Source organism: Dermacentor silvarum, chromosome 5 (assembly GCF_013339745.2).
Source record: "Dermacentor silvarum isolate Dsil-2018 chromosome 5, BIME_Dsil_1.4, whole genome shotgun sequence".
NCBI classification, from domain to species: Eukaryota; Metazoa; Arthropoda; class Arachnida; order Ixodida; family Ixodidae; genus Dermacentor; species Dermacentor silvarum.
Genome location: NC_051158.1, coordinates 82,152,608 through 82,167,338, shown reverse-complemented (window position 1 = coordinate 82,167,338; position 14,731 = coordinate 82,152,608). Strand labels below are relative to the sequence as shown.

General features: G+C 49.0%; 1 protein-coding gene across 1 annotated transcript; it reads left to right on the top strand.

Moving 5' to 3' along the window:
• The first annotated feature begins 11,528 nt into the window (after positions 1 to 11,528).
• On the top strand, positions 11,529 to 14,731 carry LOC119454202 (chloride intracellular channel protein 6-like). Its single transcript, XM_037716189.2, has 2 exons — positions 11,529 to 13,133; positions 14,051 to 14,731. Exons 1-2 carry the CDS (start codon positions 11,529 to 11,531, stop codon positions 14,729 to 14,731), a joined length of 2,286 nt encoding a protein of 761 aa, XP_037572117.2.

Below are 14,731 nucleotides of genomic sequence, written 5' to 3'. Positions count from 1 at the left end.
CTGAGAGAAACGACACAGAGGCCAAACTCGCCAAGGTTACAGTTTCGTAAAACGTAAAAACAACGTGTTCCCTGCGGCCCCGCTTTCGTTTTGGGAAACTGAAACTTGCGGCACTTTGTCACTTGAGGCGCTGAGGGCCGTTTTTCACGAGCGCCTCCTGGGCAGCGCTGGTTTCCCATAGCCAATATATCACCGTTTCCGAAATGGAGGCTACCATCCCCCAGAGTTGACGTCGTTTGTGCATCTGACGCAGCCTGTTCGTGGTGGCTGTTCAAGTTCCCGCTCCTCCTTTGAGCACGTGAGAAGACCGCGCACCCTCCCCGCCTTCCTCCCTTGTGCGCGCTAAAAGACGCCCCCGCATCAAGCGACCAACCTTCTCCGCTCACCCTCATAAGCTTTCCCTCCCACCTACAGCATACGGCGCGCGGCCGTGACGTTAATTATCGCACTTGTCACGGCGACGTCGACGACGACCACGCGGAAATCCGCCTGGAGTGTCCATCAGCATTCTCACAATCGTGTTACCTCAAAGTTAGTCACTGACAAGTTCATCTTTGGATTCAGGGTGGTAATTTGGGTGAGTTGGTTTAAATGAACTCGCATGGGACCGTTATGCGTTTACTGTGACTATGCCAATGGAGAGTATAGGTCATCCACAGTGAAGTTTGACTTGCACGCAAAACGGACACGAACGTGTTTGCTGTGCACCTTTTCATGTGCCCGTGTCTGTAAACGCTAAAACAACTCCACCATAATTATTCGGGGTTGCCTTGCTCTGAGAGGAACAAGCTTCCCGTCAACACAAAATGAGAATTTATACCATGTTACGTGCATACGATGGCAATTCAGGAACTGCGGGAACGTTTTATAGCGGTGAACCTTTTGGTGAGGAGTATCCGATTTAGCTGCGAAGAAGGCTAAAAATAAAGTTAAAGGTCATGGCATGTTTGCCAACAGTTGCTGACTGGAATGCTTTCGTTCACCACATTATGCGTCAGAGCACTTCCTGCAGACTGGTAAGTGTCTCTACACTATACCATTCGGCAGGAAGTGCTCTGCTATGAAAATTATCAACAAAGCTGCTCATCCGGCTTTTATTTAAATTTCCACTTTGGGCTTTTATTTAAAGTCATCACCACGCCAGCTAGGAAAGTACCGAGTAACAGTTGACTGCTCCTATAGGGCTACCACCGGGACTGAATACGGTAGGTCTGCGGATTTTCATTATAACCTGGGCGCTTCGAGTTTATAGCTCTAAATGCTTTGAAATATCGCTGTCTATGCCGACCGATGCTATGTCCGACATCAGCAATTCTAGAATAGAATACGTATATTTATTTCCACAGGTGCGCGAAGGCTGTCCATCGATGCGCACGTCATGACCAATCGCCATCCGAGCACTTACGTCAAGATCTGCTGGACGTCGGTCGTACCGCTCTTCATCGCTGTGAGTATACAGGCCGCAGATACGAAGGCAGAGTCGTATCGAGAATTAGAAGGCCCTGTCGTTTTGGGCCACTCGCACTCTAATGCGAAAATACGCAAAAGTGAACGTGCTCCCAACCACCCTCGACCAGACAGCAAGCGAGCGGCACTGCAATGGTTCCTGTGTCAAAACATAATTGATGTCGATGGCACGGCAGTTGGTGACTTTAGAGCCACTGAAAAAAAAAAGTTCTTAGGCCCCATCGGTGACTTGGCGCAAGATGGGGCAATGGTAAAGGCCCGTATACACCCGCCGTGGTTGCTTAGTGGTTATGGTGTTGGGCTGTCAGTACAATGTCGCGGGATCAAATCCCGGTCACGGCAGCCGCATTTAGATGGGGTTGAAATGCAGAAAACACCCGTGTACTTAGATTTAGGTGCACGTTAAGGAACCACAGGTGGTCCAAATTAATCCAGAGTCCTCCCTACGGCGTGCCTCATAATCACATGGTGGTTTTGGCACGTAAAACTCCATAATTCAAAGGCCCGTATTCATAAAGCTTTCTTTCGCATGCAAGAGAGTAGTTCGTAAGAAGAGGGACCTACTAATCACGACATTAATCATATTCTTCACGTAACTGTTCGTGCTGTAAATGAAAAAAGACATTGCACCGAAAACGATGACGGCAAATTGGTCTCCTTAAGGCTCGTTCACACTAGGCCGACGCGACACCGATTTTGTTCTGCCGACTGTTGAGGACACCAATTTACAGGACGTAAAACGCTGTGACCAATGGTTTAAAGGAAGGGAAACGCTGCCTAGTGTGAATGAGCCTTTAGTGAAGGTGGCTGACCGAGGACAAGCAGTCTTTACGAACGAAAGGCTTTGTGAAATTTGGTCCCCGGAGATTTTAGCGTGGATGCTGATGATGAGAGGAGCTGTATGGCATATCTATTAGCGGCGAGAAGTTGGAGTGGCGCCATCTACGAGAGACGTCACGGCCAGGACGGCGCTCGCTCGGCTGCTGCGCGCGCTCGTTCCCTTCGTGCATGCTTGTGGTATTGGTGGCTCGAGCCGTACTTATTGAAGGATATGTCGGCTTCTTTTTACTGGCATGTCTGAACGGCAGTCTCTTCTTCAAAACCGCGACTCGTGAAAACTTTCGGCGTGGATATAGCAAGCTATGTCGCATTGAAGAGGTAGACTGGTTTTTCAATGCGTATATGCGCAGTGTCTGTCCATAAACTTTGCGTGAAAATAATGTCGGCAATTTCAACACACGAAGTTGTGTATGATGCTCCACAAAACACAACATTCCCTTAGTGCTTAGCTATGAGAGACATTGCATTTTACAAGGAAGAAAAATCTTGGTATTGGTATTTGATGTTGATATGATAAATGCGTGTCAGAAGGAAGCTGCCCAGTATTCTTTTATGATGATTCTTATTACTATGGTGAGTTGTTCTAGTCAAATATGACCACTTTATTAATGCGTAAGAGGAAGAGTTAGGCGCGCATTTTGCATGAAAACGTTTGCTAATACTTTCACCGTTCTCTAAAACAGGCACCCAGAAAACACATTGCTCATGGCTGTTAACACGACGGCGCGTCACGTATAGTATGTATATACTTCACGAATACCATAACAGCAATCACCTGAAAGAATAGTTTCATAGTTAAGATGGAGAGTCTATCAATTGCACGCGAGAAAATGTTTCATAGTGACCCTCAGTTGCCTGTATCGAAATCATGGCACAGCCCTTACGCAACTAAATCTACCGACTGTGGTTATGGCGAGGCAGGCATTATTCGTGAAACCCATCAGTTCACTACAACTTCGAATTGAAACCATGAAGCAGTTCTTTAAGCGCAAATTGCAATGCCTAAGGTATACTCGAGGCTATACAGTGCAGCTTAGGCTGCGCTGAAGAGGAAGTTTCAAACGCCTTCTGCCTCACCATGTCTTGATCCTGAGCTGTGTAAACACACAAACTGGGAACTATTCGCTTCGTGAGTACATAAAAGAGAACCTCACATACCCGCCTCATAGAGAAGACAGCACAAGCCTCAAATGAATTCACTTGATTTTCGACCTCCACAGGGGAATAATGATATCTTCAATAAGCCTCATACTGCTAATGAATAAGGCTTCGGCTTCTTTCTAGCTGCAGCCATACGGTCCAAAAGGCATATTTCACTAAAAAAATTTGGCCGGGGCAGCCTGTGTCAGTTCGCCAAACAGATTCGTAATGTCTATTTCTCAAGAAACAAACAGCAGTAAATTGCACAAGTGAGTTCAACGTGTAGCACGGAACAGTGAATAAATATTGGAACATTCCTTTGCGCATTATGCAAATGGCTGTAAGCCTCAATTATTTTTACTTCAAATTACTGCCACTTGAAATTAACCGGTGAAGAACGGCCTAATTTTGAAGAACGGCCACAGTTAAAGGAATAAGTGGTGCTGGTTGAATCTAAACTGCAGTGTCAGGTCCTCGTGTTACTGCCTAGCGTTTCTGTGAATAAATGAAAAATTATATTTTATACCATGAGCTACTTGTCATAAGCAAACACGTTTTAATGGGTTAAAATCAAAGTAAATATAGCAGTAATATGTAGCAGACATAGCGAAATGCTCGTTGCGCCACTGCAAATATGGTGTCCTAACTGGATTCATATGTGCTATGTTTATGCGTTTATGCTTTTATTAGTCACGTGCTGTTTATGCATTTTTATTAGTCCCTCAATCAGCAAAGTCTAGATCCGCGCATGAAAAACACGCAATGAGCTGGTCTGAGCTCCTTCGGCTGGCACTGCAGCGTTGCCCTTGAGAAATAAATTGTCGTCTAGGAAATAAGCTCTTTGAATAAGTTTGCGCGAATCAAGATGTCTTAAAACTGTATTTAGGATGACTGTCATAAGTATACAAGCACAGGTAACGACAGCGAACAAACAGAAACACTGCAGAAAGCTCCCGGACAGTGCCCGAACGGCAGCAGGCGACAGGCGACAGGCGACAGGCGCGAGTCCGTGCCCTGACGTCACGCGAGCGGCGCTCGCAGCGCCCCTGTAGGTCATTCTCGGGGCTAATAGGCGTGAAGTGTACATCTCTGAGGCAACGGGGTGTCAATGTTACAGTATAGATAACGGTACACACGGTTTACAAATTATTGGTTGCTTGAATGATGTGGTTCAACGTTCAAAAGCAACTCACGGTCTATATGACATGCACGCCGTATTGAGAAGGGGTTCCGAGTTAATTTCGATTCCCGAGGGTTATTTACTGCACATCAAAATCTGAATACACGAGCATTTTTAAAGCGAAAGCTTTACTAACCTAGTCGAGCTGAGTTTCGCCGTTGCCAGCAATTTGACCTTCATTTGACCGCAACTGTGCCGTAGCCTTGGCAACGTATCACGTGACTCGCCGAGCTCCGCCGCCGCGTGCGCTAGCCGCCATCGCCGCCGCCGGCTTGGCGCATGCACTCTCCGCAGCTATGTCGCCGCCTGATCACGTGACTCGCCGCGCGCCTGGCTAAGAGGAGCGCCGTGCTCGCCTAGTAAGTACGAGCTTGGCCATGCATGACAGCAAGGCCGGGCCGTCTTCTCTGAGCGTTGCGCGGGGGCGGCAGGCTTTGAGCCGTCGTCGGCAAGCGGCGTCTGACCACCCCGCGGATATCGCCCGGCGAGCTGCTTCACTGGAGAGGGCCCGGTATGCCAAGCCTAATCACAGTCATGTCTAGCCACCGACCTTGGCACAGCCATCATACCTGGCTTAGCGATGAGTGTATACCTAAGAATAATAATTACAGCTAAAACAAGGTTAACCAAGTGAAACCAACATTTAACCAGGCTAAACCACGCTTTAGTTTTGCATATGCAGGGTTAGCTGACCTAAGCCGCAGCCATTTTTAAGCATGAAATACGTTTAGCTTCCGTTGTCGGTGACCTTCAAGTGACCTTGAGCCAAAAGACAGAGCCGTTACCCGGGCACTCGAAACAAAAACATGCCGGTAAGTTGACAAGGAAATTTATTCACCCCTAGGCACGCGTACGACTGTGGTATAAAAGTAGAGTACAATATAACGTATCGCCCATGGAATACATTGTACTTGATATAAACAAAACAGATGAGCAAACAAAATAGTAAATGGTGTCTGTTGACACTGGCTTTAACCACACATCAAAAACCACTATGACAGTGCACATGCAAAAGGATAAATGTCAGCCTAGAATTCATGAATGACACCCCAGGCACACACAAGTACAGAGTCTCTACTCAGGCAAACAAAATTTGGGCATTATTCTGGCTGTAGCAAAACGTTGCCTCGAGAGACGGTTAGGTACCGCATAGACCAGCGGCGAAGAAACTCGGCTTCACCGAGTTTGAACAGCTGTTCTTAAAGATGACCCCATATTATCACCCATAGTTTTCAAGTTGCGAGAGCAAAACGAGAACATCCGGGCAGCCAGTAAAAACTTGACGATGTGCGGTCTCTGGTCCCAGCACATCGGCCTTAGCACATCGTGTTCAGCGGTTGAAAGCCATAACCACTGGGCTACCGCTAGGGGTATAGCTTATGAATGACCATACAGAATGTGCAAGCGCGTAGTTGGTTTCCCCAATTGACTGTTGTTTTTTTTTACAACTTTCTTTCGGTATCGGTTGTACAAGGCCGCATTACATACGCTAGTTACTCTCCAAAAAAGTTACAAAAAAACTTGTTTCCGAGTTCTTCCTAATGTATCTTCACAATATAACTCAAGCTGTAACTTCTAGTATACTGAAGTTTTATTTGTCCAATAGCGACGTTCAAAAGGCACATACAGGGGACCTAAGGCCGCACATTTGCAGCCGATCACTTCGATACGACAAGAAGAAAAAGTGGCGGCAGACGCTGTTGAAAAAAAAAACAGCAAGAGGCGGGATCAGGTTTGAATGAAGGGAGGAGGAAAGGTCACGCCCGCGGCGGCAAGATCGCAGGGTCGAGGGATGCAGGCCTGCCTCGCGCACGCTCGCACGCACGCACACGTGCGCTCGCTCTCGCCTCGCAGTCGCCGTGAATTCGAGCGCGCCAACCACGACGCCGCCGTTTCGCATTCCGTCGCGGCGGAGAAGGTGCTTCTGGTTGCTGCTCGCGCAAAAAAATAACACAATTTGGGGCGAAATCTCTAGGTTGTCGGCGGGGGAAATTCGTTATTTCGAGGGGTCTCCAGCTGCCACTTCGTTACGTAGAGGTCTCAAATGCATGTGCTTCTATGGAGTAACGGCGGGTAATAGAAAAACTTTGTTATATCCAGGAATTCGTTATATAGAGGTTCGTTATAAGCAGGTTTAACTGTAGTTTGGATTATGGATCTTTACAAGCAGTTGATTCCGCTTTTTACCCATATTTCTTTCAAGAAGGGTTTCTGGAAAACAAAATTAATTTAGTTGATCAATGCTTGAGCTGCATGCTGAATAGTTCAACATGTACGGTAAATTTTTAACAGCGGAGCTGTTTAAGTCGGTCGTAATTTGTGCCGGGAGCCGCAAAACCGTAGGCCGATCCTGGCGACAGTGCAGAAAGGGTCCAAGCGCAATGGCACATACCTCTGTGAACTAGCGAAGCTGTGCCTGACTAAGTCCAGCTAAGCATGGTTGGGACTACTTAAGCTTATTCAGTCATCGATAGTCAATCGATAGTCAATCAATAGCTAATCGATAATCGATCAATATATTCCGGAAAATGCTGGGGATGACTTGGTAGTGCTTAGGCTAGCCCAAATACGTGGCGAATACCTTGCGATAGCCAATCAATAGCTAATTGACAATCGACAAATATTCAATAAATTTCGGGAAATGCTGGAAATGACTTGGTAGTACTTAGCCTAGCCCAAAAGCCAGGACTAGCTAGGTGCCCACCAGCTGCGCTGTCTCTTAAGCATTGCGCCTCCAGTGCAAGCTACGCTTTCTTTTTTACTTGCACATCGCAGGGTCTCATGTGGGGCAAGGTCACGTGCACTCCTTGGCACGACTACCCTCTGTGGCTCACGTTCATCATCGTCTGGTTCGGGTTGCTCGAGTTCAGCTTCATACCAGTCTTCGCAGTTACCCTACTGGAGTGCACAAAGCTGGTGAGCGCACCACGGTCTCTCCGAGTGAACGGGCTGAGTAAACTGAGGCGTCGCCCATCAGGCTTAGTCAGAAACTTAAAGGTAGACTAAAGAGAACTATATCATACGTTAAGCAGGATTATTAAATTCATCATCATCAGCAGCAGCCTACTTTTGTCCACTGCATGGACGAAGGCCTCTCCCTGTGATCTCCAATTATCCCTGTCTTGCGCTAGCTGATTCCAACTTGTGCCTGCAAATTTCCTAACTTCATCAACCCACCTAGTTTTCTGCCGTCCTCGACTGCGTTTCCCTTCTCTTGATACCTATTCTGTAGCTCTAATGGTCAACCGGTTATCCATCCCACGCATTAGATGGCCTGCCCAGCTCCATTTTTTCCTCTTAATGTCAACTTGAATAACCGCTATACCCGTTTGTTCTCTGATCCACGCCGCTCTCTTCCTGTCTCTTAAAGTTAGGCCTAACATTTTTCGCTCCATCGCTCTTTGTGCGGTCCTTAACTTGTTCTCGAGCTTCTTTGTTAACCTCCAAGTTTCTGCCCCATACGTTAGCACCGGTAGAATGCAATGATTGTGCCCTTTTTTTTTCAACGACAGTGGTAATCTCCCAGTCAGGATTTGGTAATACCTGCCGTATGAACTCCAGCCCAATTTTATTCTTCTATAAATTTCTTTCTCATGATCGGGGTCCCCTGTAAGTTATTGACCTAGATAAACGTACTCCTTTACAGACTCTACAAGCTGACTGGCGATCCTGAATTCTTGATTCCTTGCCAAGCTATTGAACATTAGCTTTGTCTTCTGCATATTCATCTTCAGCCCCATTCTTACACTTTCTCGATTAAGGTCCTCAATAATTTGTTGTAATTCGTCTCCATTGTTACTGAATAGGACAATGTCATCTGGAAACCGAAGGTTGCTGAGATATTCGCCGTTGATCCTCACTCCTAAGCCTTCCCAGTCTAAGATCTGAAATACTTCTTCTAAGCATGCAGTGATTAGCATTGAAGAGATTGGGTCTCTTTGCCTGACCGCTTTCTTCATAGGTATCTTTCTACTTTTCTTGTGGAGAACCAAGGTAGCTGTGGAATCCTTGTAGATATTTGCCAAGATATTCACGTATGCCTCCTGTACTCCTTGATTACGAAATGCCTCTATGACTGCTGGTATCTCTACCGAATCAAATGCCTTTTCATAATCTATGAAAGCCATCTAGAGAGGTTGGTTGTACTCCGCACATTTCTCTATTACCTGATTTATGACATGGATATAATCCATCGTAGAATATCCCTTCCTGAAGCCAGCCTGTTGTCTTGGTTGGCTGAAGTCAAGTGTTGCCCTGATTCTATCGGAAGTTATCTTGGTGAATATTTTATACAATACTGAAAGCAAGCTAATGGTTCTATAATTCTTCAGTTCTTTAATGTCTCCCTTTTTTTTGAATGAGTATGATGTTGGCGTTGTTCCAGCTTTCTGGTACACTTGAAGTCATGAAGCATAGCGCATCATGCTTGAAAAGCATACCGCAAGCTTTTCAAGCATGATATCCCCGCCATCTTTGATTAAATCGACGGTTATTCTATCTTCTCCGGCAGCTTTTCCCCTGGTGATGTCTTGCACGGCCCTTTTAACTTCATCGCTAGTTAAAAAAGGAACCTCTGTATCCTGTTCATCACTACTTCAAATGAAAGTAGCTTGGCTGCTCTGTGAACTGTACAGGTCAGTGTAGAATTCTTCCGCTGCTTTTACTATGTCATCGAAATTGCTGATATTACCCTGCTTATCTTTCAGTGCGTACATTTTGTCTTGTCCTATGCAAAGTTTTCTTCTCACTTATTTCATGCTGCGTCCATATTTTACTACTTCCTCAATCTTTTCCACGTTATAATTTCGGATAACCCTTACTTTCTTCCTGTTGATCAGTTTCGACAGTTCAGCGAATACTATCTGATCTCTTGAGGTTGACACTTTCATGCTTTGTTGTTTCTTTATTAAGTCCTTTGGTAGTTCGGACAGCTTACCTACTGGTTGCATTGGTGCCTTACCTGCCACTTCAATTGCTGCTTCTGAGATCAGCCTAATTAAGGTTTCATTCATTACCTCCATGTTGTCCTCGTGTTCCTGTTCTAAAGCTGCATATTTGTTTGCGAGCACCTGCCTGAATTGGTCTGCTTTTACCCTTACTGCGTCTAGGTTGGCCTGTTTCTTCTTGACTAATTTTATTCTTTCTCTCTTCAAATTGAGCGAAATCATAGACCTCACTAACCCATGGTCACTGCATTTTACCTTACCTAACACTTCTATGTTGGGATCCGTAGAGAGTATGAAATCTATTTCATTCTTTGTTTCTCCATTATGGCTTCTCCATGTCCACTTCCTGTTGCTGCGCTTCCTAAAGAAGGCATTCATTATTCGGAGCCTATTCCTTTCCGCGAATTCTACCAACGTCTCTGCTCTAGTGTTCCTAGAACCGATGCCGTAGTTGACAATTGCTTGCTCACAAGCCTACTTTTTCCCCACTTTTGCATTGAAGTCTCCCATGACTACAGCATACTGCCTTTGCACCTTTCTCATTTCTCATTGCTTAGTAAATTACGCTCGTCAAATGCAAAAAGAAATTCAATTCTCGAGTTTGACGTGCCATAACTACGGCATGCCGAAGTGGGGAACCCCGGATTAAGTTTGATCATCTGGAGTTCGTGAAGGTGCACCTAAATCTAAGCATACAAGAGCGTTCTTTTGCATTCCGTTCCAATCGGAATGCAGCCACACCAGCCGGGATCGGACCCTCGACGTAAAGATTAGCACCGCAACGCCGTAGCCACTAAGCTACCGCAGCGGGTGCTTCTAATCTTCTAAGAAACTAATCGTACATCACGGGCGCTGGCAGAACGATACGGGCGGCACAAAACCTTTGTGCGTATACGGTTGCAATAATAGCGGGATTATTGGCGTGTAAGACGCATGCGTGAACGTGCATAGCTCACCAACAGTAACGGCCTTCCAGGAGACACTAAAGTAACTACGCGACACTGTGACTCTGCCCGTCTAATGTCGTGGGCGTAGCCGCGTTCACAGCTTAGGAGAAACCCTTGGCCCTAATTCACACTAAAAATGGTCTTTCAGCCTGAAGCTTTTCGTAAAAGAAGATGTCAGCCAATTGTGATGTTGGACTAATTATTACCGAAGGCGGCCCGCCGATAAAAAAAGCACTTACGAATGAAAAGTTTAGCAAATTCGGAACTTCGCGTAAACTGCTGCTCACTGTAAGGCTTTTCTCAGCGAAGCTTTATAGGCTCACTAGTTTCGGCAATGGCGGTGGTGGTGTCACGCTGAAAAGTGGGCCGATCCTGGTGATAGTTCAGAAAGGGTCCAAGCTCAATGGCGCATACCAGGGACAAAAAGAGAGAGATAGAAAGAGAGAAGGAGAAAGAGAGAGCGTGAGAAAGAGAGAGAGAGAGAAAGAGAACGAAATAGGAAAATAGAGAGAGAGAGAGAGACAGAAAGAAAGAAAGAAAGAAAGAAAGAAAGAAAGAAAGAAAATAACAAGCCCTTCCCCTGTATAGAAAATGGGAGTAAGCGAAGGTTGTGTGTGTACTTGACCTACTACTTTCCCTTCCATTTCCTACTGCTTTCCCTTTCCTACTACTTTTTGTTCTCTTTTCTTGTACTTTTGTTTCCTTTTCGTGCAACTTTTCCTTCCGTTGCGTTGTAGGTTTCCTTCCCTCGATGCATACGTTTAATAAACGTTTGTTTTATTGCCGTGGCATGTCGTGAACTTTACGTTACCCTGACGAAGGTCAGGTACACGCTCGACAAGCTTCGCTTACCCCCATTTTCTCGGCAGGGGAAGGGCTGGTAAATTTTTTTTTCAACATTGCCCTTCAAAGTATGAACGTTGCTTCCCGATTTCGTCGCGCCGCCAGACATCCAAGCAGAGCGTTGCTCCGCTGCCTGTGCGGGTACCGTCGAGCTGGGAGCAAGCCATGGTCTACCGACAGCAGATCGCAGTAGAAGTCATCGACAACCGGAATATACTCGAGAAGCGGAACACGCTAATAGCGGCACAACCGGCAGTGGCACCCGCTACTGGTCGACAGCCTGCTCACAAAACGCGCGACTCCATCACGCCCCCGCACTCGGATACAGAGCACATGGCGAGTGACCTGTACGTGGCTTCCGATCGCTCAAAGCCGGACGTCGAGTCGCCGAGCGACTGGCGCAACTTCTCCATAGGCGACGAGTCTGCTCCGGCCAGGAAGTCCAAGAAGACGCGAGCGTCGCGCAAGGGCGCCCAGGAAACGGGAACGTTGCACGAGCCCCGAAACTTGAGCTCGCTGCGCCGGTTAGCGAGGCGGGATAAAGAGGCGCCGGTCAAGCCGACGAAGGGCGGGCCGGCCGCCTTTATCATATCGACGCCAAGGCCCGTACAGACGGAGGCCCCCAAGCCGCTGAACTTTCTTCCCCCAGTCGCCGGTCCCGCAGTATCAGCTGTTTCCCTTCCAGAACCGGTGGACAACGTCATGCCCGTGGCTGCAGCGCGCGACAAAGGCAACGACGAAGATGGCGACAGCTTCGATGGCCTGGACTCCATCGGTGACTCGGCACCCGTTCCCATCTTGCACGCCCCGGCTCCTTCCACGGACGCCGTCCTTCCGAAGCCGTCGGCCAAGCGGCAGGCGGCCATCGTGAAGCCATTCGAGGACGATCACGACAACCCGGGTTTCCTGCAGTGGTATCGAAACGCGGCGTCGGGCTCAAAATCAGCGTACCGCGGGAAGCCCGTTAGGCGGAATCCGGCGACGGCATCTACCACCCCAGCTGGAGCCGGTACTACGACGTCGCAAGCGCAGGGCAAGACCTTCGGCCCGCGCACGCCACGAGCCGAACAGGACGTTGCCGCCGAGATGGGACCGGCTGGCCGGGGAGAAGAGCGTCAGGCGGCATCGGTGCCGTCCGATGGGCGACCCACTACAGTCAGGAAGGGCTCGCGCAAGCGATCGGTGTCGCGAAGCTCGTTGACGTCCTCTCAGAAGCCGGGTAGCTTCGCCACCGCTGACCAAAGCGTGCCGCCGGTGTCACAGGCTACTACGCAGGCGTCGTCCTCGGTCGCCTCCGCAAAGGCGCCTTCTTCCGGTTTAGTCACCCCCGTCGCAGCGGCACCCGGAAAGTGGCCGCACGGCAAACGCCAGAAGATGTCCAGGCTGAGTCTGATGAACGACAAGCCGCCGTCGGATGACCCGCAGTCGGCCTTCCAGACCGCAAAGTCGGTCACGGACCACAAGTTGAACAAGAGTGATACCGGGCCGAACGGGTCTGCTCAGCATGGAGCGGCGCTTGCCGTAGACGCTGCCTCCACCGGAGGCCCTTCAGACATTGGTGGAGCAGGTGGCGAGCTCGAACAGGCCGTGCACGACAAAGCATCGCCCGCGCAACCAGGGTCTCCCGGCAAGACGCCCCATACGGCGGCAGGCGCGTCTGAAGCCGCGAAGTCGATGGTTAAGGGCACAGCGACCGTCGAGGGACCTTCTGGGAAGCACAAGCCGACGTCGTCCGAGCCTCGAGAGGAGGGGAGTGTCGCAAGTTCCAAGGTAAGTGACGTTAACAGGGACATCGTTTACTTTGAGTTATTTTAACCCGATAGTCAAGGGTCCCATGTCTCGAAAAAATCCGGCGTCGGCGTCGGTGTCTGCGTAAACATCGGCGTCTGGCGGAAATAATCATGCCCATTCACATCATCCCGAACCACCCCGACCGGGCGGGCCCTTCGCGTGGCGCAAGGCGTTAGTGAACAAAAGTTGAATTTCTCAAAGTAAAATTCGTCAGAAAAATTGTAAAGTACGACTTAACCACAACCTACAGACGTGATAGCGTCGGATTGTAATTTGAATATACGATAAAAAAGGCTGATAAGCAGCCAGGGATCTTTGAATGCCATCGCGCTCCACTCTTACAGGCGAAGCTTAAGCATACTCCAGGCACGTTAAAGACCCCCAGGTGGTCGAAATTCATCCGGAGCTCTCCACTACGGCGCGCTTCATAATCAGAACTGGTTTTGGCACGTAAAACCCGAGAAAGAAAAAAAATATAAGCGTACACCAAGGGGTTTGTTGTTGTTGTTGTTGTTGTTTTTTGGGAATGGACGCAGCTGTTTCTCTGAATACGCATGCAGGCCGGTTGCAGTTAAACAAACATAATTCACACTGAGCGCGTTTGCTATTGACGGTAGACGTTTTCTTTTGTTACTCTCGTTTATAAATGGCATGTCTGTCTGTGGTCCTATTACTTAATTTCCTATTAGGATTAAAGCACATACAATAGTGCACACGCACGATTCGGGCATTTCTATGGCCTTGCCCAATGTACTCGACGTAATCTTCACCTCGCATTTGCTTCCAGAGCGTCTTGTCCAATTCTATTCCCGCACAACGGATGAACTTTCTGATAAACGCTATGGAATGTCTGCAGACACCAATCCGTTGTGGTCGTTATCCGGGCTCTTCTGCAGGCACAGCAGCTGGATGCGGGGACCGTGACCGCTGCCTCGCAGCCGGAGACTACCGACGACAGCAAGCGATCCGCTGGCAAGACGGGCATCCGGTCACTTCGCAAGCTCGCCGTCGGCCTCAGGCGCCGTTCGCGTCGGCAGCGCCTATCGCGCAAGAGTCTCGACTCCAATCAGGACGTCGATGACACAGCCACTGCCAGGGCCGCCGACGTTTCGGCAGTCTCCGCCGAAAGCGCCGCTAGGGAGCCTGGTAGCTCGGCGTCGCCGGCTTCGTTGGCCGGTGCGTGGACGCCGCTGCTCGCCAAGCCCCACGCGCTAGAGATCGAAGCCGCGTCAGGACTCTTTGAGCAGCGGGCGACGGCAGCCGCATTGGAACAGCGGGCTGCCGCGGCTCCTCCACCAGCCGGCGTCGTGCACGAGTCAGCTCCACAGATGCCGACCAAGACGACGTCCAACGAGACGCATCATTCCTCGTCGTTCCCCGCTGCCGCTGCTAGCGTCGAGGCAAAGAACGCGGCGCCCGGCGACACTGCGGGTTCTGCTGGTGTCCACAGCCTCAAGGAATCGCGATACGCTTCCGGGAAGAGCGGTGCTGAGAGGAAACGCCGCTCCCGCCGCTCGAAGAAGGAGCGGAAAGCGAGCGACGAACAGGACGACCACGAATCAGAAGGCCACCAGTGA

Coding starts and splice junctions, on each gene's coding strand:
- LOC119454202 (XM_037716189.2), top strand. CDS start 11,529: ATGGTCTACCGACAGCAGATCGCAGTAGAAGTCATCGACAACCGGAAT. Junction 13,134..14,050: donor GGAGTGTCGCAAGTTCCAAG/GTAAGTGACGTT, acceptor GCTCTTCTGCAG/GCACAGCAGCTGGATGCGGG.